Source organism: Thermobia domestica, chromosome 8, assembly GCF_964235325.1.
Source record: "Thermobia domestica chromosome 8, izTheDome1.hap1.1, whole genome shotgun sequence".
NCBI lineage: Eukaryota > Metazoa > Arthropoda > Insecta > Zygentoma > Lepismatidae > Thermobia > Thermobia domestica.
Window position 1 is genome coordinate 119,250,587 of NC_137461.1, and position 24,161 is coordinate 119,274,747.

A 24,161-nucleotide genomic window follows, 5' to 3' on the forward strand; every position below is an offset into this window, starting at 1 on the left:
AAATCTCGCCATACCCAAAATCTCGCCTGACCAAAATGTAAATGTTCCAACAGATGATAAGAATGACGGTATAAAAGACGCTGTTTCAGAAGAAGTATCACGGGTATTTGACCAAGTCCCGCGATACCATATGAAAATTCTATTTCTTTATTAGAGGATTTCAATGTGAAGGTAGGGCGACAGGATGTTTTTAAACTGGTTATAGGGAAAGAAAGTCTGCATAAGGAAAGTAATGACAACTAACGAGGTTAGTTTCGTGAACTTTGGAACATCCAAAAACTTAAAATTTTAATAAAAATTTAATAATATTTATGAAAGTATGAAATAATATATGAGTTTTTACGACGTCCCTTGATTATGTCCTATAGGTTAAAGGAGACGTAGATGACCAGGATGAAGGAAATGATCGAATAAAGAAAGTGGGAGGAAACGGAAATAACCCGAGAAAGCCCACGCACACGATGTTTTGATTATTATTATTATTATTATTATTATTATTATTATTATTATCATTATTATTATTTGTAATGTGGAATTGTATATTAGGAAACACATTGGGTAAATTTTAAAGAAAAGTTTCATTCGCGGCGAGGTTTTGTCCCGGCGAGATTTTGGGCGGCGAGGTTTTGGCCCGGGGAGATTTTGTCCCGCGAGGTTTTGGCCACGCGAGGTTTTGGGCGGAGAGGTTTTGGCCACGCGAGGTTTTGGCCCGGCGAGATTTTGTCCCGCGAGGTTTTGGCCGGCGAGATTTTGGGCGGCGATGTTTCAGCCGCGAGATTTTGTCCGTATACCAATGAATGAAATGCTGGAATGAAGAAAGGGAGGAAACGGGAGAACCCCGAGAAAACCCAAGAGCACAGACAATGAAGAGTATTTATCAACATTTTAAGATACGTAAGTTATTACATAATATACTTCAATACTACATATGATTTAAATATTGATATATTACACTCTTAGTGGAACTCTCGTAACTCGGAAGCATTCTCATAATTTCTAGATAAAATTAAGAAGAAAGCCAAGGCATAAATTTATAAAACGAGAAGAGAAATAATTCTTCGAGAATCAAAACGAGACGAGAATCCAACACTTAATTTAAGAGACGACAGGAGAAAACTTTATTTCTCATCTCGTCTCGTGCGGAACAGTACACAAACGTTCAAATCAAGTCTTCCGTGTCACTAGGGAGGAAGAAGATTGATGGCTCAGTAGTACAGCCTTTAAATTTGATGTGAGGACCATAATTCAATCCCAAATATACTATGTTCCTCACGAGAAAGACGAGAAATAAGATTTTCTCGTCTCGTCAATTTTTATAGAATTCTCGTCTCGTCTCGATTTTCGAAGAGGATTATTTCTCTTTCGTCTCGATAATCTAAAAAGTTTTTCCCGTCTCCTCTTGTCTCGTAAAGTAGTTTCTGGTCTCGATTCAGAAGAAATACTCTGCTAATTTTTATGTCGCTTGATGGCAATTGAAGAGAGTACTACAAATCTGTTTTGAGATCAGCCCTATGTAATTGGGAGAGAGACGAAACCAAATCAAACAAAACGTGAATTTTAGCTTTCTTCTTGAGAACCGAGATTATATGAGACGTAGATGGTAGATCTACAGTTTAAAGTGGAACTCGAACTCGAGCTCTCGTACAGAAAAGGCTCATGCGCTAGTCGTTAAAGCAACAGTTACGGCTACGATAATAACATATATATATATATATACAGGGCCGCCCACAGGGGGGATGCATGGCGCAAGCTGCGCCATTGAGAAAAATTTTGGGGGGGATTTTACTCTACTTTCGAACTAGCAATTTTACTGTCGGAATAGCATTAAAACACGATTTTGAGAAGCTAATTTTCAAAAATTTTCCGGGGTAAACCCCCGTACCCCCTGCTTCTATACTCATTGAATGAAGTACCGCGCAAGTAGCCGTATGAAAGGAAAGGTTGGTTTGTTTTAAGAGAGAAGGGCCGCCCACAGGAGGAATGAATGGCGCAAGCTGTGCCATCGAGAAAAAAAATGGGGGAATAAAAAAATTGGGGAAGACTTTTACTCTAATGTCGAATAAGTAATTTTGCTGTCGTCAGAATAACATTGGAACACGATGCGATTTTTTTTTAAATCTCGAGAATGAATCCCCCTACCCCCTGCTTAGAAACTCTATGAATGAAGTACCGCGCACGATGGCGCCAAGTTCTGGTGAACAACAGTTACAAACACTCAAGGAATCACTTTCAAATTTAGATTTGAAACTTGCCTATGTTGTTTGTTGAAAATTATAAAGTAGTTTGACATAATTGTGAGCTAATGGTAACCATACAGACAATAGCCAAGTTTCAAATCTAAATTTGAAAGTGATTCCTTGAGTGTTTGTAACTGTTGTCCACCAGAACTTGGCGCCTATTTTTGTGATTTCAATTCTTTTTAAGGCCACTCGTACTTGGCTCTTTTACAGGAATGTTTTTTGTTGGATATCACTTCTTTTTGTAGGTTAATTTCGAGGACAACCTTTTCTTTTGGTATCAAACTCAATAACTTGTAACTTGCGTCTTACTTTTCATGTACAAGGGAATTATATCAATATTTTGTAAAGAAAAAAATAATACTACTAATTGTAAAAAAAAGAATACCTGTGCCATACACAGGGTGTAGAAGTTTTTATACCCTTCAATATCCTTATAGAACATATTTAGTATTGTACACTACCAAGACTACTAATAAAAGTAATGCCATTTTTATAATTACTACCGCCCCTACTACTACTACAAGCATTATATAATACTACTACAGGAAGTAAAAACAACAACAAAAATAACAATTATTAGTACTATAAAAACTACTGCTACACTGGGCAATTGTTTTTAGAGGACTTGAGTTTTGAGGAGGGAAGAGATTATTAGTTTTGGGGGGAGTGCGCCATCAGCTTTGGGGGGGATGGGCACCCCTGTATATATATATATATATATATATATATATATATATATATATATATATATATATATATATATATATATATATATATCAGTGATTAACGCGGACTTTAGTAAGATTGTGGCTTAAGTCAATAAAAATTACATGATGTAACCAACACTTTTAACAATTAGCGCGAACAGCGCCAAATCATCATAATGGATTTGAGTGTAAGACTGAAAAGAAAGAAGAAAAAAAACATTCTCATTGGAATACTTTGACAGAATCCACATATTTGGATGTTCGTAATTATTACATAATGTGGAATTGTATATACAAAGTTGTCACATTATAATCACACTTTTTTTGTCTTTACACTGTGGAGTATGCAACGGAAGTTTTGGGATTTAACTTCTCGTAAGATATTATGTAAAAATAAATATGTATTATGTTAGGATATATATTCAAAACTCACACTTTGTAGTTCATTATTGAACTTACTGTAATATGAACTTCTAACTTTATTACATACAGTATGTTACCTGTCTTTCTTTTCCGTCTTACTCTTATAAGTTCTCCTAGTAGAAGTTGCATACACAAGATTCGTTCGCGATGCCCTTCCACTTTTCATGCCCATGCTCAGTCGTAGAGCGTTCACCTCTGGTGCATGGGGTCCTGGGTTCGATCCGAGCCCACGCAAAGTGAATCTTGTGCTGGATAAGCACCGTGTGCGTGGGTTTTCTCGGTGTCCTCCCATTTCTTTCCACTTTCTTCATTCCACCATTTCATTTATTTCTCATAATCACTGTCTCCTTTATCCTAGCCGGCATATTCGTGGGACGTAAAACTTAATGGAGGCAATTTTCAGTTGATCTTGAGATCTCGTAGCGACTAGGTGTTCGTTTCCATGCGCTTTGTTGTTTCGATGTTTTCGGACCTCTGGGGTCGAAATTTTCTCCAGGATAGTACTTGCGCTATCTGTTTTCTGCATTACATTTTTTCTGTGGTTTTCTTGGGAAGTGTTACGGAGGTGTGTGCAGAACTCCGAACTAGCAAGATCGTGCAGAAGGTGGTTTCTTGCAATTTTCTACAGAATATTGGACGTTGCATGCTTAAATATTCTTGTTGTTTACCATCTTTCCAAAGAACCAAGAAGGCTTCAGAGGCGAGACTTCATGAGGAGTATTCGGATGACCCTCATTCAAGATCACCTAAAATTAAGGAGCGAATGCGAGACACTTTCTCGTAGGCTTCGGCAGTCATTGTTACGACTAACTGGTGGGAACATCAATGAAGACCGTCCGCAGACAGATTCTCCAGCTAAAAGGAGGAGATGTGCTATTTGTCCTCAAATTGATGACAAAAAAAAAAAAAAAAAAAAAAACGTCCTTGGATCTGTTCTGTGTGCAACCGAAATGTGCACGAGGGTCATTCAAGAAAAAACACTATATGTACTGACTGTCAGTAGAACAACTAAAATGTCTTTATTTGTTCTGTATCTAACGGATATGTGATTAAGACACATTTAGGGGTCGTCCACATATTACGTAACGCGGCAAAGGGGGAGAGGGTTCGGCCTTGCGTTACAAAGCCTGACAAGGGGGGAGGAGGGGATTTAGGTCTTTGTTACGTTACACTTTTTTCTGTTGTATTTTTATTTTTATTCTCAGATTTATATGCAATCTTTTAAACAAATAATTTTATTCAGTCTTTTCTTTTTTTATAAATTAGCTAGAATACTCTTCATACGGGGAGAATACGTTTCATTTTGGATATAAATAGAACCAAAACTGTCACCGTCAACTTACGGACTCCACAAACTATGGATTCGACACAAATATCGGTCATTTTCGATCATTTTTATATACATCTCTCCTTCCCCAAGTTGCATGACTAAATTTTAATTTAAACGGCATCGAAAGTGTTACTGTTCATCTCAGCGACCCCAAACACCATGGAATCATACAGAAGAGATTCGAAGACACACTAGACACCAGCATAAATGGTGGCGAAACCTGCATGTATTACAATACAATAAAACTCCGTTTTGTCGCTATCGCAGCATTGGATTTAGGGAACATGCTTTTTCGGAGTTAGTTGTTAATGATCGTAACCACCGCCTGAAAATGCCCTCATGTCCCCACTCGTATTGCTATTTTTAAGAATGTTATCTGAAACCTTTGATTCGAATCATTACTCACTCTATTCTTCTAAGGGGTTTTGCATGGGAAACAGAAGCAAATCTTTTTCGTGAAATTATATTTTCCGCGATGGAACGATCCAGGATTTGTAGATCAAAATAAGATATTAAAAACCTAATTCGTACTATTTTTTTTATTATTTTTGAATTTGAATATTTCTGAAGAAATTGAGTTTATTCGCATTCTCGCACTGATTTAGGACAAGAAGAATATGAAAAGAGGTAAACTTAAGTCCGAAGTCCAAAAAAGATGCTCGAAAGCTTGTTCACAAACGAGATGTCCCTCCTCCTCCACATTCACAGCCACTTCGAATCTGTGGTCGACGAGGAAGAGAACTTTGCATCGTCGACACTGGCGAACTTCAAATGCACGAAGCATCCTGGATCCCTGAAAAAGAGGTCAATGTTAGTTCTTTAGATCCTGTTCCACCTTCATCTTCCTTGTCAGTATTTCCTCATTGTCATCATCTGACCGAAAAGGATAGGTGTGATCTCCTTGGGAAAACGACAGTATGCTGTTTTGAAGAATTAGGACTGTTAATTAAGCAATCTTATGGGGTTAAAATATGATTACCATCCTACCATTTTCTAATACGTACCGGTATTTGCTTTATTGGCGAAAAACACTACAAATATATTCAGAATAAAAGCATTTTGTAATAAAAGTTCTCCCATTAAAAATAGTGTTTTATTATAATAACTCCCAAAATAAGCAAGATTGGTGAAAAACAGAAATACAAAGGTGTTATGTAACGAACGGGGGAGGGGTTCAGCCTTGCGTTACGAAGTGTGACAAGGGAAAGGGAGGGGGTAAAAATTGGTCAAAAATAGCGTTATGTAATATGTGGACGGTCCCTTAAGACTAAACATTGTGTGTGTTGATATGTAGCCAAGCAGGCCCGTAGCCAGCCCAAAAATATGAGGGGGGCGGTAGAAGTTAGGGGGGTGATCCAACCATATGATAGTTCATCACTATATTATAGTAGTTCATTTGCAAGCCTACCGTGAATATTTTAGGGGGACAGTAAAACTTTAGAGGAGCCCGGCCCCCTAGTCCCCATGTGGGTACGGGCCTATAGCCAAGCAACTGATGAAACAAAAAAGCATCAATTGTCAGTTTTTTTAAATGACAAGTTACATTTTCTCAGCACTAATAATTGAATGCTTTCCTTATATGAAAATAAGTTTATTTTCATACTTTGTTATTTTCGGATAACAAAAAACTTTATTTCATTTAAGTATGTTGTTTCGCTTTGTAATAATCTATTACTAAAAGACAATTAGTCAAAAATATTTTGAAAATATTTTTTGTCCCCAAAACTAGTTAAATCCATTAAAGTATAGGACTAGTAAAAGGTCCAGAATCAACTGCTAATGGTAATACGTTTTAACATAGTTTAATTTCAAAACAAATAACGGGGTTAAATCTGACCCCACGATAGTACTTATGCAGTATAAAAATAACGATATTAGTGAAGAGTTAATATGAATTATGTTAATAGGAAATTAAATTAAAAATAGTTTACTCTACATAATCTAATTTAAGAAAAATAATGATAATAATAAAATAAAATAATGCAATAATAAATAGATGGTAATAAAAAAATTATTTTTTTTACGGTAATCCTGGATTCTCTCGTGTTGAACAACATGGCTTTCCTCAATGCTGCCTCCAGAAGGGCGATAAATACGTATTAGAAAGCACTCCAGCTCACATTTTTGGTTAGCGAACCACATATAGAAAAATGTCTCAAATTTATTTTTCAGACCTGCGCCCCTCCCCATCAAAAATTCCTGGATCTGTCCCCGATATCGGTTGTTGACAATTAACTGATAATAGTCATAGCGTACCTTTTGAAATGTTTTCAAACGCTCTTTGCATAAGGAACAGTTCTCCGTATTCTTTCTTTCTTTTTTCTTTTCTTTTCATTTTTTCGTCCTTGCACTCTTTTACTGTGCTGGAAAGGGACTCCAACTATGAGCAGTGTTTCGCCAGGGCGCTTTAAATTAATAAGTTAAAGCGCCTTGGTTTGGCTCACGCTATGTAGAACAGCGAGCAGCTCTGAAGTTGAATGTTTTCAAGACCAAGGCCACCGTCGCATTTTGATAAGTACACTGTCGCGTGACACCCTTAGGGAGTGAGTATGCCACAGCAATTGCACTGTGTGCCACAGCAATTGCAAGGAAAATAGTTTTGGAAGGAACCAAAGACGACTGTATATGAAAACATTAAAAAGGTATACTCGGCCTGCAAGACTTACATGCCGGGCTTTACTTTGATGAATAAGGACAACCACAGTACATGTTGTGGCACGAAAGTTGTAGTTTACGTATCTGCTATGCGACGTTGCCAAGTGACGCCTAATATTTGGTGCGATCAGGAAAAGGAAAAAAAGGAAATGAAATCTTTAAAAAATGAAATGAAATCTTTGAGTTTTACGTCCCACGGTTATGCCGGTTAGGCTAAAGGAGACGGTGATAATGAGAAATGAGTGAAAATGGTGGAATGAAGAAAGTGGGAGGAAACGGGAGAACCCCGAGAAAACCCACGAGCAAGGTGTTTGTCCACCACAAAGTCCACACGGCGCGAGCTAGGATCGAACAAGGGATCCCAAGCACCGGAGGTGAACGCTCTACCACTGAGCCACCGCGCCCCCAATCAGGAAAAGGAATCACAGACCAGTGTTGGGCAAAATCAATTGAAATCAATTGCAATTGATCAATCAATTTAAAGTAATTGCTCCGAAAATTAATTGCAATTGATTTCAATTGCTAACGATTTCAATTTGTAATTGACAATTAATTTCAATTGCAATTGAATTCAATCATAAAATTTGCAATTAAATTTTCGTCAATTGTTAATTGTTAATTGGTCACCAGGCAATTGAAACTTTTTAATTGTTAATTGTCAATTGCAAAGGGTGCAATTGAAACATTTAATTGTTAATTGCAATTGACAATTGAAACTTGTTTTGTTAATTGTAATTGTTAATTGCAATTGAACTCAGGAATTAAAACTAAAGATAAGAAGATGTGTGTATATTGTGTTGTCCACTTGTTCCTGTTTTACATATTTGAAATAAGGTACTTATAAGAAATGCTGGATAACTATCATCCCTTCGCCCCCCTGGGAAGAAAGCCGTGAAACTAAGAATTTTTAAAAATATATTATGTTTATGGTTCTATCCCACTCGAAAGAACTCTATATGCCCGTCATGCATACAATAGGAATGGGCACGAGCGAGCTCGAGCGAGTTTTCTTTAAAACTCGACTTGACTCGAAGCAGACATCTTTGAGCTCGACTCGAGAACTCGGCTCGAAACATTTCCCCCAACTCGACTCGAATTCGGATCGAGTTTCCAGTCGAGTCGAGCCAATTCGAGCTAAGTCCTTTGTGTAGTTCCAAGTACTACTATCTTCAAGTGTCCTACATAGACAATATAACTATCAATGATACTACTAGTACTACTATAACTCATTATTATTATAACACCGTGTACCTGTATAAACATAGGATATAGGCGGCTTTTATCTCAATACTAAAAATTAGTTGACTGTCGATCTCGGTCGTCAAGAAATCTTCAGGAGGCAAGGACATCGGTCACGAGGTTCTAGGTTTGAGTTCAGGATGAACAACTATTCGGACTCGAGCTGAAAATTGTTAAAAGTTATAGGACTCCAGTCAAAAATGTTCAAAATTGCTCGACCCGGGTTTAGAGTTGTCAACGACTCAAGCGGCTCGCTCACAGCTCATTCACTTATCGAGCCGAACCGAGAAGTGAGCCGAGCCAACAGATCATCCAACCAAGCCAGCTCGAGCCGATGGCTCACACAAGCCGAACCGAACCGAGCTGATTGCTTACCCCAACCGAGCCGGTTCGAACCATCAGCTCATTTAAGCTGACTCGAACCCAGCCTATGGACTCGTTTCAACCAAGCCGAGTCGATGACTTGTTTCTACCGAGCCGGTTCAAGCCATTGGCTCAATTGAGCCCAGTCGATGGGTCATCCCAACCAAGCCAGTTCAAGCTGTACGCTCAGTTGAACCGAGCCGAGCCGGTTGACATCACTATCCCGGTTGGGCTTCTACTTTGGCTAAAAAATTGGACCGTGCAGTTCTCAGCCTTGATGGTAAGAACTACAAAAAAATTAAATGAAATATTTAGTTTTACGTCCCACGGTTATGCCGGTTAGGCTAAAGGAGACGGTGATGATGGGAAATGAATGAAATAATGTAATGAAGAAAGTAGTAGGAAAGGGGAGAACCCCGAGAAAACCCGCGAGCACGGTGTTTGTCCACCACAAAGTCCACACGGTGCGAGCTGGGATCGAACCAGGGACCTCAAGCACCGGAGGTGAACGCTGAGCCACCGCGCCCCCTGGTAAGAACTACAGTATATACTTAGGTCTATATTGGTGCTCACCGCGTCATTAACTTGTTCCGCGACCAACGAATTTCGAGGTACTTTGTTTTGCATCTTTTGTGCGAGTTTTGTGTCGCTTTATGCGCTTATTCCCACATTTTGTGCATCACCGGAAGTGGGTCAAAATGGGCCTAAAAATATGGCGGAACAAGTTATTGCTGTTCTGTCACCAATGAATTTCGAGTTCGTTTCCTTCACATCGTTTTGTGCCGTTTTGTGCGTCTACTTCCACGTTTTGTGCGTCATGGGAAGTGGGTTAAAAGGAGTCCCCGTATTTTCACGTTTTGTGCGTCACCGGAAGTGGGTCAAAATGGGCTTCCAAGATGGGACGAAAATGATCAAGAGTTCCGCCACTATCGAAATTCGAGGTCGTTACTTTCGCATCGACTACTGAATTTTCGTGCCGTTTCGTGCCCCTATTTCCACGTTTTGTGCGTCACCGGAAGTGGGTCAAAATCGGCTTCCAAGATGGGACGAAAATGACCAAGAGTTCCACCATTGTCGAATTTCGAGGTCGTTAATTTCACATCGCGTACCCTTTTGTGCGCCTATTTCGACGTTTTGTGCGTCACTGGAAGACGGTCAAAATGGGCCTCGAAGGTGGGATAAAAATGACCCACTGCTCCGCCACTACCGAATTTCGACGTCCTAACTTTTGCATCGACAAGTGAATTTCGTGCCGTTTCGTGTCCTTATTTCCAAGTTTTGTGCGTCACCGAAAGTGGGTCAAAATGGGCTTCCAAGATGGGACGAAAATGATCAAGAGTTTCGCCACTATCGAATTTCGAGGTCGTTAATTTCACATCGCGTACCCTTTTGTGCGCCTATTTCGACGTTTTGTGCGTCACTGGAAGACGGTCAAAATGGGCCTCGAAGGTGGGGTAAAAATGACCCACTGCTCCGCCACTACCGAATTTCGTGGTCCTTCCTTTCACATCGACTAGTGAATGTTTCGTGCCGTTTTGTGCCCTTATTTCCACGTTTTGCGCGTCACCAGAAGTGTGTCAAAATGGGCCTCCAAAGTGTGACAAAAATGACCCACTGTTCCGACACTATCGAATTTCTAGATCGTTACTTTCGCATCGTTTAGTGCCTTTATTGAAAGCTTTCTGAGCCTATTTCTCGTCTTGTGCATCACCCGAGGTGAGTTAAACGGGCCTTTAAAGTGGGATTTAAATGGCTCATTGTTCCGCCACTATCGAATTTCGGGGTTGGTTCTTTCGCATCTTTTAGTGCCTGTTTTGTACGTTTTGTGCGTCGCCAGAAGTAGGTCAAAATGGACCTACGAATATAATGAAATAAGTTAATGTTGTTCCGCTACAAACGAATTTGGAGGACGTTTCCTTCACATCGTTTAATGTGTATTTTGTACCGTTCTGTTCGCCTACTTCCACGTTTTGAGCATCACCAGAAATGCGTCAAAATGGTCCATCAAGGTCTGAGGAAATAGAACCATTGTTCCGCCACTATCGAATTTGGAGGTCGTTTCTTTCGCATCGTATAGTGCCTGCTTTGTACCGTTTTGTGCTCCTGTTTCCACTTTAGTGCGACAACGAAAATGAGTCAAAATGGTCTATAAGTGTAGCGGAATAACTTAATACTGTTCTGTCACCATCGAATGTCGAGGTCGTTTCCTTCACATTTTTATGCATGATTTGTGTCGCTTTGTGCATCAGTGCAAGTGGGTCAAAATGGACCTTGAAAGTGGAATGAATATGTCTTTTTCTGCCATATTTGTAGGTCGTCTTTGACCCACTTTCGTTGGCTCACAAAACGTGAAAATATGTGCAGAAACGGTAAATACATGCACTAAACAATGCGAAAAAAGCGACCTCGAAATTCGATCTTGGTGGGAGAGTGGGTCATTTTTCTTCCCACATTGAATGCCCATTTTGACACACTACCATTGATTTACAAAACGTGGACATAGGCTTACAAAACGGTAGAAAACACGCACAAGACGATGTGAAGGAAATGACCTCGAAATCGTTCCTAACGGAACAGCATTAACTTGTTCCGCCATATTTGTAGGATAACATTGAGCCATTTCCGGTGACGCAGAAAACGAGGAAATAGGCGCACAAAGCGACACAAAAATGGAAATTTATCTTAATTACATGGAAATTTTAAGTTTGTAAGCTTAATTATATGGAAAATGTTATACATTTTTCCTTTACGTTGGTCTACTTTACGTTGATTTGGGACTTCCAAATTTTATTCTTTTTTCCACTGAAAAGTATCTATAATTCAACAAGGAAATAATTATTTATTATAATTATAATAATTATCTATATAATTGAATTCATTGTAATTTGGTTCATAAAAAACTAGAGATGCAAAAAAGCCGGCTTTTTTGAATCGATGGTTTTTTCACATAAAAAGCCGGCTTTTTTGGAAAAAAAACGAGAATTTTGGAAATTTTGGCTTTTTTCAACTTCATGATTTTTCTATCTAAATAGCTTTCTTATAGTATATTCTATAGTTAGATAAGAATTCCATGACCTGAATGTGATATTTCGCTATGAAATTCACCATCAAGATGGATGGAGCACATGTTTTACGAATTAAAGCTAACATGAATAATGTAGTATTTGAGGGTAATTTTAGAGGCTATTTAACTTTATTTTAACTTTTGAGTTATCAACATCTTTTTTCTTCTCTAGTTTGTCATCCGTGTTTCATTTCTAAGAGCTTTTAGTACTCTAGCTTCTAGCGCAAAAGTTGAACTTGCCCGTTTTTCTATTTATCCGTCAAAGCGTACGTTTTTCAATATATCCGTCAAACCGTACTTCCACATTTCTGTTATACTGTAGCTGTGAAGTGATTTAGCAATAATTTTCCGGACACAACCTTGAATACCAATTTATACAAATAATCAGTAGCGGATTTAGAAAAGTACTTTAGGAGGGTTTTTTCTGATTGTTTCGTTTCCTAAAAAGTACTAATTTTATTTGGGAAGTGCTTGAAGTTTATGAGTACAGGCATAACTAATATTTCGTTTCGTTTATATGTTTAGCAATAATCTTCCGGATACAACTTTAAAAATCATTTTATACTGAGAATCAGTGGCGGATTTACAAAAGTATTTTGGGAAGGGTTTCTTACTAATGTTTAGTTTTTTTAAACATTCGTAATTTTTATTTGACGGGAGCTTAAAGTTTATGAGTAAAGGCATAAATAATAGATATTTCGTTTGTTGCAGACATTCCGTAACTTTGGGGAACGGGCTTCAGTCCGAAAGACCGCCCCCCTAACCTTCGCAAAACCGTCACTGCTGGTAATTAGTAATAATAACGATTTAAAAACAATAAAAAAGGAAGTCGCCCAACTCACAGTACACGCACTATTTCTACATTCATAGATGGAATGAAGAAAAGCTTTGTCAGAATGGTCGAATGCTGGTTGAATCCCGGACTTCCCGATAGAAGCGCAAAAGCTAATCACTCAGTCATGTTTGTTGTGCAGTTGTATTTAGCTCAACTTAAATATATTCCGTAGTCTTTTTTGGGGGGGAGTTCCGTAATGATATGTTGAATCCCTCTTGTTAAAAATTCAGAAAACTTGAGGATTGGGTAAACTGTGATGGTGGTTCTATAAAACTTAACTGTAGAATTTCAAGAACATACAGAACCAAAAGCTCTAGATGTGCAGCCTTTAAGTGTATCATATAAATCTAAGTATTTCTCTTATGTTTTATTTTAATTTTATTTTGTTTCAAAAAGAGGGTATGGAATATTTTGAAGTAAAAATACTACATACTATTTTGCTAGTTATTTGTGTATTCTTTAAAAAGAAGTGTTTACTTTTAGGGTTGGCTGGTTTACACCAACTTTTTTTAAATAAGTGGTTTAAACCACAAAAATAAAAAGAATGAAAAATGCGAATCGTGTGAACTTCATGGTAACGTTTCCAGATATCAAACCACCTGCAATAGTTTTATTTCCCTTTCACCTTTTTATCAAGGTGTCCCATGTTCAATTCTCGGTCGAACCACAAACCTTCTTTCATGCGTAACCCAAGTAGCGGTTCGGATGTCAGTTTAAGCGAAAGTCTTCTCCTTGATAACCTCGGTATTTCGTAAGGATGTTAAGCCTAAATATACGAAACAAACCAAATTGTATATTTCTGCATGCCTAAATGCGTGTTGTTTTATAAAGAAGCCAATATTGCTTAAATATATTGATAGAAATTGGCAAAATTTATCGATTGCCTACGTAGCTTCCAACATTAGCTTGGATTGGACTTTCAATGATATCTACGTACCGGTACTAAATTTGTAATTTAATACCTCAGTTTTAGCGTACTGATTATGGTACGTTGACCTTTAAATTTTACATGCAAAGCAATAACAGGAATTTCCCGTTATTGTCTTACATTTCAAGTAATGACGGGATTTTCCCAATGGCTAGGGCGGGAGATTCTCAACTTAAGAAATTTACTGACCGCACTTCTTTAAGCTTATGGGAGTTCTTCCGGCATAACCCCGCTGTTGCATAATAACATCAAGGCGAAACAAACTTATTTCTGTGAATATGTAATATAAATACATAAAGCAAAAAATCTAAGTCAAAAAAGCCTGGTTTAAACCAAAAAAGCCTGGTTTAAACATCCCCCAAAAAACGGGTTTTTGGCATTTTCAAAAACAACCACGGTTCTTGCCAACTCTGCTTACTTTTGTATATAGGAGGTTAAAAAATTCTTATTATATACATTGGTTAATCCTGTGGAATTCATAATGTAAATATGTTGAAGAAAAATTGTTTGAAATATTTTTTCGAAATTCATAGTTTATTTTCGATGTTTTATATTATCAGCATCAACCACTAATTAAATGATTTTTTGTGTTATAGAGAAGCGATACAAGGTCTGTTTTATCAATTTAAAGCAGTATTTTGAAAAAAGCCCAAAATTTCCCAAGCAAAAAAGCAAAGCAGAAAAAACCGAGTTTTTTTCCAAAAAAAGCCGGTTTTTTCCGAGCCCTTGCATCTCTATAAAAACACTTTACCATTTGGTACTAGCTGTTATGCACGTTCTTCGCACGGATCAGATAAAATATCAATGTAAACAAACTGAACAACGGGAGAACAATTAAGAAACATTTCTAAAATTGGACATATTTTATGTATCCAACAACGTACATGTGTTTTCATTGGGAAGACCGATGGGGGCTGAATTTGAACATAAACACTATCGGCGGTGTCACTATACATCTGAGCAACCCCGATAAATATGGATTCGACACAAATATTGGCCATTTACTGCTACTTTTATATGTCCCGGTGAACGCCCCCTCAGACCCCCTTGGTTCGAGTTGTGAAAAAAACCTCTGGCCCCCAACCAATACCGCGAAAACTATGAATGTGGCACTAACATCTGCCATTTTCTACTACTTTTTACATATCCCGGTAAAAGCCCCTATGAACATCTGGTTCCAATTTTGAAAAAACAACGCCTCTGGTCCGCAGCCGATGGGGGCTGTATTTGGAAGTCAACGCCTGTGGAAGTATCACCATTCATCTCAGCGACAGCGAAAACTATGGATTTGACACTAATATCGGTAATTTTCCATTATTTTACATGTCTCGCAATCCGCACCCCCCGGTGACTCCCGGCCCGCATACAATGGTGGCTAATTTTTTAAAAAAAAATCTCTAATGAAAGTATCACCATTGATCTCAGCGACCGCGAAAACTATGGATTTGATATCGGTCATTGTGGATTATTTTTACTTGTCTCGTGATCCCCTTTATAATGCCCCCGTTCCTTAGCTGATGGGGCTAAATGTGAAAGTAAACGCGGTTTTAAGTTTCACCATTGAGCCCAGCGACCCCGAAAACTATGGATTTGACATTAATATCGGTCATTTTCGATTATTTTTACATGTCTCAGAATTCCCCCCTCTGGTGACCCAAGGCCCGCATACAACGGTGGATGAATTTGACTCATCGCTAATGGTAGTGTCACCATTGATATCAGCAACCGCGAAAACTATGGATTTGACACTAATATTGGTCATTTTGGATTACTTTTACGTTTCGGTATCCCCCCCCCCCCCGTTGACTCACAGCCCGCAGCTGAATAGGGAGAATTTGGAAGTTAATGCGCTCGGAGTTTCACCATTGATCTCAGCGACCGCGAAAACTATGAAATCGACACTGATATCGGTCATTTTCTAGTACTTTTACATGTCCCGGTAGACGCCCCCCTGAGACCCCCTGGTTCGAATTTTGTCAAAAACGCTTTGCCTTGGTGTGGGACCTGGACCAAGGCATCTTTGATCAAAATTTGGTAACTCTCGGCCGTCAACTTGTCTGGTCCCCAGGCCGGTCCCGGTAAACGTCCCCCTGAGATCCCCTAGTTCGCAATTAGAATAAAAGCTCTTCGTCTTGATCTGGGGCCCTAGACCAAGCTACCCGTGACAAAATTTTGAAAAGTTTCGGTCCACTCGTCTGGTCCCTTTTGACGAGGATACTTTTTCACTCGGACCTATTTTACGTGCGGCACTTTCGACTCGAACCCTATTGACGCGGGACCATTTTGACTCCGGCCCTTTTGACCAGGGCTTCTTTGACGTGGGCTTTCTTGTCTTGAACCGAGTACGGGTTCTTTTGACCAGGAACCATTTTAATTTGGACCCTTTTGACTCAGATCCTTTTGTCGTCGAGCCCTTTAGACGCGGGGCCGTTTTTGACTCGGAAAGTTTTGTCGTGGGGCACTTTTGACTCGGGCATTTCGGTCCTCGCCCTTTTGTCCGTGCTCTTCTGACATGCAGCTGAAATGCGTGGGGAAGGTATGAGTAAATAGATGATCAACGATACAGAGCGCAGTAAAATTTGTTATTCAATTGGTCATATCTCTCTCCTTCTCGTGATTTGCACTCCTGATCTCAGGCTTTTGAGCCGTGGAATTGTATTTACCGGGCCTTTTGTCGCTGGGCCTTTTTGACAGGGACCTTTTTGACGCAGGGCTTCTTTAATTCGGCCTCTTTTAACGCGGGGCCTTTTTGACTCGGGGCTTTTTGTCGCGGGGTCCTTTGAGTAGGGCCATTTTGACACGGAACCATCTTAAGCCGTGCCCTTTTGAGGTGTCATTTTTTACCCGGGCATTTTTGAGATAGGGCCTTTTTGTCGCGTCGAACTTTTGATTTGGGCACTTTTGACATTGGGTCTCTTTTGACTCGAACCTTTTTGTCGCCGGTCCCTTTTTACTCAGGCATTTCTGTCTTCGCCCTTTTGTCCGTGCCCTTCAGACAGAGCTATATATATATATATATATATATATATATATATATATATATATATATATATATATATATATATATATATATATATATTCACCAGCTAAAATGTGGGGGGCAGGAATGAGTAAATAGATGATGAACGATCAGGCGCAGAATTGTATTTACCGGGCCTTTTTGACCGGGTCCGTCTTGACTCGGGCCTTTCCCTTCTCGCCCTTTTGTCGGGCCATTCTGATATTTAACCACATAACACAGAAGCTGAAATGTGTGGGACAGGTGGCGGGTATGAGTAAATCGATTATTCAGGGCGCAGCAAAATTAGTTACGCCACTGGTCATATCTCTTTCTTTCTCCTGATTTCCACTCTTGATTTCAGAATTTTTAGCCGTGGAATTGTATTTACCGGGCCCTTTTAACGCGGGACCGTTTTGACCAGTGCCCTTTTAAGGCGGGGTCCTTTTTGACCTAGGCTTTTTGACATAGGGCCCTTTTGACTCGTCCTCTTTACTGGTGAGGACCATTTGACCTGTGCTTTTTTGAGGCGGGGTCCTCTTTGACTCGGGTTTTTGACATATGTCCCTTTTGACTCGGGCTCTCTTCCCGCGACGATCTTTTGACCCGGTCCCTTTTGACGAGGGAAACCTTTTGACGAGTTTCGACTCGGCACTTTTGTTGCGGGCCACTTTTGCACTTGCTCTTTTGACGCGGGGTCTTTCTGGCGGGCCATTTTGACTTCGGACTTTCTATCCTCGCCCTTTTGTCGGGCCCTTTTGACATGGAATCATATCTATATACAGGGTTTTCATAAAGTCTGGACGGATTTAATTTGCTTATAATTTTCATAAAAATGCTCATAATGAAATCAAATAAAGTGCAAACGGTAGCGGAAGGATTAAATTTTTAGTTGGTAACACTGTTAGATAAGCGGCAACTCTGAACACGTTGAGAAAGGGAGAGGGAAGGCAAGGGTCAGTTTCTTATGTTCTGTGGTACGCAATGTGTTCTGTGGTACGCAGAGCTAAAATCACCAATTCTGGTGTGTCGAAAGTTCACCAAAGAGTTCAAAAAGCCGGCACCGACTGAGAGTGCAATCCGAAAGTGGCATGCTAAGTTCTTGGAGACAGGAAGCGTCCTGGACCGTCCTCGAAGTGGGAGGCCGCCAACATTCCAGCGCCGCCTACGCGAATGTGTGGACGTAAATGGCGCCCAGTTGGAGGTGTGGTGGTGAATGAACTGAGCTGGTGCAGATTACAGGTAAAAATTTAATCCTTCCGCTACCGTTTGCACTTTATTTGATTTCAATATGAGCATTTTTATGTAAATTATAAGCGAATTAAATCCGTACATACTTTATGAAAACCCTGTATATATATATATATATATATATATATATATATATATATATATATATATATTATATAACGCAGCAGCTGAAATGCGTGGGACAGGGGCGGGTATGAGTAAATCGATGATCCAGGGCGCAGTAAAATTACTTACGCCACTTTTCATATCTCCTTCCTTCTCTCTACATTATATCTGGAGATGAATGTTCTGACTAATAGGCTTTATTGGCGATTTTAAAAAGTAAGAGGATATACGCTATCAATGATAAATCTTATGACTTTTAATATATATAGGGCAATACATCGAAAAACTCTATATCGGTCTTTTACCTCCCCCCTTCCCGTTGGAAAAAATCCTGCAGGAGTTAGTAATTATCATGTTGCTTAATTACTTTATTATATTGTGCTATAGATAGAATAAATACTGTTGTGTTTTATTTAATAATAAGAATCTTATTTACATTTATTACCGCCCTTGCTTGACGACAGCGAAACATATTCACAGTTTCCATTCTCAAATGAAAACAGTGAGGCGAATCAAGTAATTCACTAACTCATTTAGGACTTAGAAAAGTGTCCTGGGAAAATGTCACAGTAAATTCCTGGAGAGTGAAAAGCGCTAATAGCAGTTGTTAGCATTTATTTACTTCACATATAGGACAATAAATTGAAAAACTGAAAATACGAATCTTTTCAGAGATGACAGTTCGCTGATGCTTCAAATCTATGCCTTTACTCCCTATACTACGTTATTTCCCTAGTCAAAATAAAAACTCTTCAAAATTAATCGCAATTTCTTATGCAACCATCCCTTCCTCGGAGTACTGCGCTGTCACATACCCGTCACGGCGATGTAAAGGCACTTTTGGCGACGAGGATACAATCATTGTCGGTGACCGATCAAAATTACACAGAGGCGTGGGAAATAATCAATGCTCGGTACCAAAATAAACGCGAACTTGTAAATGATACAATAAAAAGACTGATTCGTCAACCGTGTGCAGTAGCCGATTCACCAGCTTCTCTAAGACGGCTTGTGGATACAACTAATGAATGTGTGCGAGTTTTGAAAGTGTTCGACATTCCTGTGGAGCATTGGGATGCTATACTCGTGTACCACATAACTGAAAAACTGGATAGTGATCCACGAGAACAATGGGAGCTATCAATTAACTCAAACGAACTTCCAACCTTCGCGGACTTATCGCAGTTTCTCAACCAGAGATCGCGCGCACTCGCGGCTTCCGCGACAAACAAATCAAATAAACCTCAGGCCCATAAATCGGCAAGTTCGTCCGGAAAGAGCAGGACAGTGGCGTATCATGCTTCGGCAGATGTGACATGTGTGAAGTGTGGACTGCAGCACGCGCTGCATAAATGTAAGGATTTCATTCAAATGTCAGTAGACGACAGACATTCCTTTGTAAAAGGTAAGCTTTTGTGCTTCAATTGCCTAAAAGGAACACATAAACTTGCTCAGTGTAAATCAGGTGGGTGTCATCGCTGTAGAAAGCTGCATCATACGTTACTACATTTTGACAGGAAGCCCGAAGATGATTCTTTCTCTCAGTGCGCTCAAGATGTGTCGTCCCACGTAGCAGCTGATGGGGGAACAATGACAACTGTTTTTCCTCAAGTGTTGCTGTCCACAGCAGTGGTAAAGGTGAGAAACAACAGAAAGCAATTTCAATCTTTTCGAGCGTTACTTGACTGTGCATCAGAGGTAAGTTTTGTATCTGAACGGTGTGCTCAAGCGCTGGGACTCCCAATACGTAGTGCAAATATAACTATTTCGGGAATAGCTTCCAGTAGTGCATGCAATTCACGTGCAGTTGTAGATCTTGCTTTTAAGTCAAGATACAATAACGATAAATATTCAACAACAGCAGTAGTAGTGAGAAAAGTGACCGGAGATATGCCTAGACAGGCTCTCACTAGGGCTAATGAGTGGGTCCATATCAAGGATTTAGATCTGGCTGATCCGGAGTTCTACAAAACAAGTGGTGTGGACATACTACTCGGTGCGGACGTGTTTCCATTACTCGTCCAAGGAGGCAAACGCATGGGCCCTCAAGGTGCACCCATCGCATTGGAAACGGCACTGGGTTGGGTGTTATCGGGGAAAGTGAATTGCAGTGGTTCATCGGCAGTGTCCGCATTTCATGTAAGCTGTGATCTAGATGTCTCATTGAGGCGACTGTGGGAAATCGAAGAAGTACCGTTTGTGCGTCCCTTAACAGTAGAAGAAAGGGAATGTGAAGAACATTTTGCAGTGACGCATCGAAGAGTTAATGGTCGATATGAAGTTAGCTTACCGTTTAAGACCAATCATTCTGACCTCGGCTATTCTCGTGATATAGCAGTAAAACGACTCCATCAACAAGAGAGAAAGTTTGTACGATGGTCTGGCTATCAGGAACAATATTGCAGGTTCATGGCAGAATATTTAGAACTCGGTCACATGGAACCTATTTCACCAAGTGAAGACAGTGTGTCCCCAACAACAAGTTGCTACCTTCCTCACCATGCCGTTTTAAACGAGAGTAGCACAACTACTAAACTGCGTGAGGTGTTCGATGCTAGTGCAAAAACCACGACAGGTGTGTCACTGAATGAAGCTCTCATGGTCGGTCCAAGATTGCAAGAGGATCTCACGTCTATTGTGCTGCGTTTCCGAACTCACCCGGTGGCCCTATGTGCAGACGCAAAAATGATGTTCAGGCAAATTCGCGTGAAGCAAGAAGACGCAAACTTTCAACGCATTGTGTGGAGATCGGATCCGAAACAGCCTATTCAAGACTACAGGTTGCTCACAGTCACATATGGAATCGCATGTGCACCATTCTTAGCAACAAAATGTCTCCAGCAGCTTTCCGTCGACGAAGGACACAACTTCCCGTTAGCATCACCAGTTGTGCTTAACGATTTCTTCATGGATGATTGTCTGACTGGGAGTAACTCGGTGACAGAAGCAATTCATCTACAGTCACAACTAGTACAACTGTTAGAAAAGGGAGGGTTTGAATTGCGCAAGTGGGCGAGTAATGAACCAAGTGTTTTAGAGTCCATTCCAAGTCATTTAAGAGAAACAAACGCGATAGATCCTTGGGACGATAATGATGCTATCAAGGCATTAGGAGTGCAGTGGTGTCCGTCTCAAGATACATTCTGCTTCAAAATCACCGTACCAAAGACTCGTCATAGTGTTACGAAGAGACAGTTATTGTCTGACTTGGCCAAACTATTTGATCCATTGGGGTGGCTAGCTCCTACTACCATAAAGGCCAAACTCCTCATGCAGGGGATCTGGAAGCTAGGAATTGGCTGGGATGACCCTCTTCCAAGCAACATCATCAAACAATGGCATGACTATTGCGATGAACTTCCACTGCTGCAGGAAGTGAGAATCCAAAGATGTGCCATTCCACACGATACAAGGGAAGTCCATCTCATTGGGTTCTGTGACGCGTCAGAGGCTGCGTATGCTGCTGTAGTGTATGCGAGATGTGTGCGAAATGACGGAAGCAATGCAGTGAACATGCTAAGTGCAAAAACAAAGGTGGCCCCTATCAAAAGACAAACACTACCACGTCTTGAACTATGTGCCGCAGTGCTCCTGGTGAAGGTATTAAACTTTGTGTCTCAATCCCTTAAAGTCGAAATAGTCAGCACGAGTGCCTATTCCGATTCGACGGTAGCCCTTGCTTGGATTGCGTCATGTCCAAGTAGATGGAAGACATTTGTGGCAAATCGAGTAAGTGAAGTGCAACAAAGAAGTAACATCAAGTGGTATCACGTGAACAGTGAGACCAATCCTGCAGACTGTGCGAGTCGTGGTGTTAGACCGTCCGAGCTGATCAATCATCGATTGTGGTGGACAGGTCCAGAGTGGTTAGCAGCAGAAACAGTGCCAGCTGTAGAGGTTAACGATGAAACCTCAGATGCAGTGATTGTTGAACAAAAGACGTCGGTTGCTACAATGCACGCCAAGGCAGATATTAGCCTTCTTTCAAATTACTCTTCGGTAGCAAGATTAAACCGTGTGACAGCTTGGTGCAAACGATTTATAAATAATTCAAAGAGTAAACCTGATGCAAGGCTACATGGACCCTTGACGGCGAGTGAGCTAGAGGAAGCATTGGTTTGCTGGATTCGGTTGGTACAAGAGGAGGAATTTTCTCTAGAGCTGAAATGTCTTAAGGAAAACGGTGACGTACCAGCACAAAGTAAATTATTTTGTCTGCATCCATTCATAGACAATAAAGGTCTGCTTAGGGTAGGAGGAAGGCTGCAAAGGGCACAATTAGACTTTGACGAGAAGCATCCTATTCTACTGCCACGGAAACATACTTTAACCGAACTCATTGTGCGTGACGAACATGTAAAAAATTTGCATGCTGGTCCACAGCTACTTCTGTCAGTTCTTCGACAGAAGTACTGGATACTAAGAGGAAGAGATGTGGTGCGCCTGATTGTGAGACAGTGTATAACCTGCCACAGATTCTCTCGAGCTAATGCAACTCAGCTCATGGGGCAATTGCCCGCTGGGCGTGTAACTCCAAGTAGGCCGTTTAACCAGTGTGGGGTAGATTACACTGGTCCAGTGTTGTTGAAGAGCACAAAGGGGATGTCTGCCAAGACATATAAGGGATACATTGCATTGTTTGTGTGCTTCAGTACAAAGGCCGTGCATATTGAACTAGTGACCGAAGCATCTACTTCAGCCTTTCTCGCTGCGCTTAAACGTTTCGTGGCGCGTAGAGGGAAGCCAAGTGACATATACAGTGACTGCGGAACAAACTTTGTAGGTGCAAACCGTGAGTTGAAGGATCTTTTGACAATAGTGACGCCGACAGGAGTTTCAAATTCAACAAGTGATTATTTGAGCTCACTTGGAATCCAGTGGCATTTCAACCCTCCAGCCTCACCCCATTTTGAGGGATTGTGGGAATCCAACATCAAGTCGATGAAATATAATTTGAAACGCATTTTGAAGAATGCAGTGCTGACATATGAAGAGATGATAACTGTGCTAGTTCAGGTGGAAGGATGTCTTAATTCGCGACCATTAACTCCCATGTCAGCTGATCCTAGTGATCTTAGGGCCCTCACACCCGGTCATTCTTTAACTGGCGACGCATTGTTAGCTCCACCACAAGAGGATTTCATAGGTACAAAGGTGAATCGTCTCACAAGATGGCAACTGACTCAACAACTAACGCAACACTTTTGGAGACGGTGGTCTTCCGAGTATTTGTCGCAACTTCAACGAAGACCAAAATGGTGCAAAGAAACTGCCAACTTCAAACCAAATGACATGGTGATCCTTCGCGAGACCAACCAACCCCCACAACTGTGGAAACTTGGCAGGATCGTTGAGACTCACCCAGGAAAAGATGGTCTCGTGCGTACGGTGACAGTGAAAACATCTGACGGACTCTACAAGAGGCCGATAGTGAAGTTGTCCCTATTGCCTTTCGACGAAAGGGAGTCATCAACAGTTCAATCTGAACACAAGTAATTGATCATTTAGTATGTTTATTCTAACATTTAATTGCATAGTATTGTAACTTTAGTATTTTTATTTCATCTATTGTCAATATTAAGATCTTCGATATTGGGATTTGTGTTGAAATATGGATATTTCAAGGTGGGCGGCGTATGTTGAGTGTATTGTTTTTCTTTTACAAAATATTTAGTCTAAACAGCTATAACGTAAGAGAATATATGCCAGGCTATGGTCAGTGTCCTTGACTCCCTTTGCTCTCGGAGGGTGGCCTTTTTCTCCCCCCCCCCCTTTTTTTTTTTTTTTTTTTTTTTTTTTTGTAGAAAGTGAACATGAGCCGTCACGAAGGGCAGTGTGTGTGTGTTTTTTAGACAGTCGAAACGTATGTGGTGGATGTGTCTTGTGTCGAACTATTGTGGTGCAATAAAACATTCAGTGAGAACTTCACATACAGTACATACCTGTGTCCACTAGTGTATATTAAATATTTTGTTAATTAAATTAGCTATATTTTAACCAGGTTCCGATTCATTCCTCTAAAC

At 40.3% G+C, this 24,161-nt stretch overlaps 1 protein-coding gene across 1 annotated transcript in view; it reads left to right on the forward strand.

Moving 5' to 3' along the window:
* The window catches only part of LOC145692276 (uncharacterized), a 32,754-nt gene extending 9,120 nt beyond the window's left edge, over window positions 1–23,634 (forward strand). Inside the window, exon 2 of the mRNA XM_081767573.1 lies at window positions 19,118–23,634. Coding sequence (XP_081623699.1) covers window positions 19,118–23,634 — 4,517 coding nt within the window. The remainder of the gene's footprint in view (window positions 1–19,117) is intronic.
* Window positions 23,635–24,161: the final 527 nt, after the last annotated feature.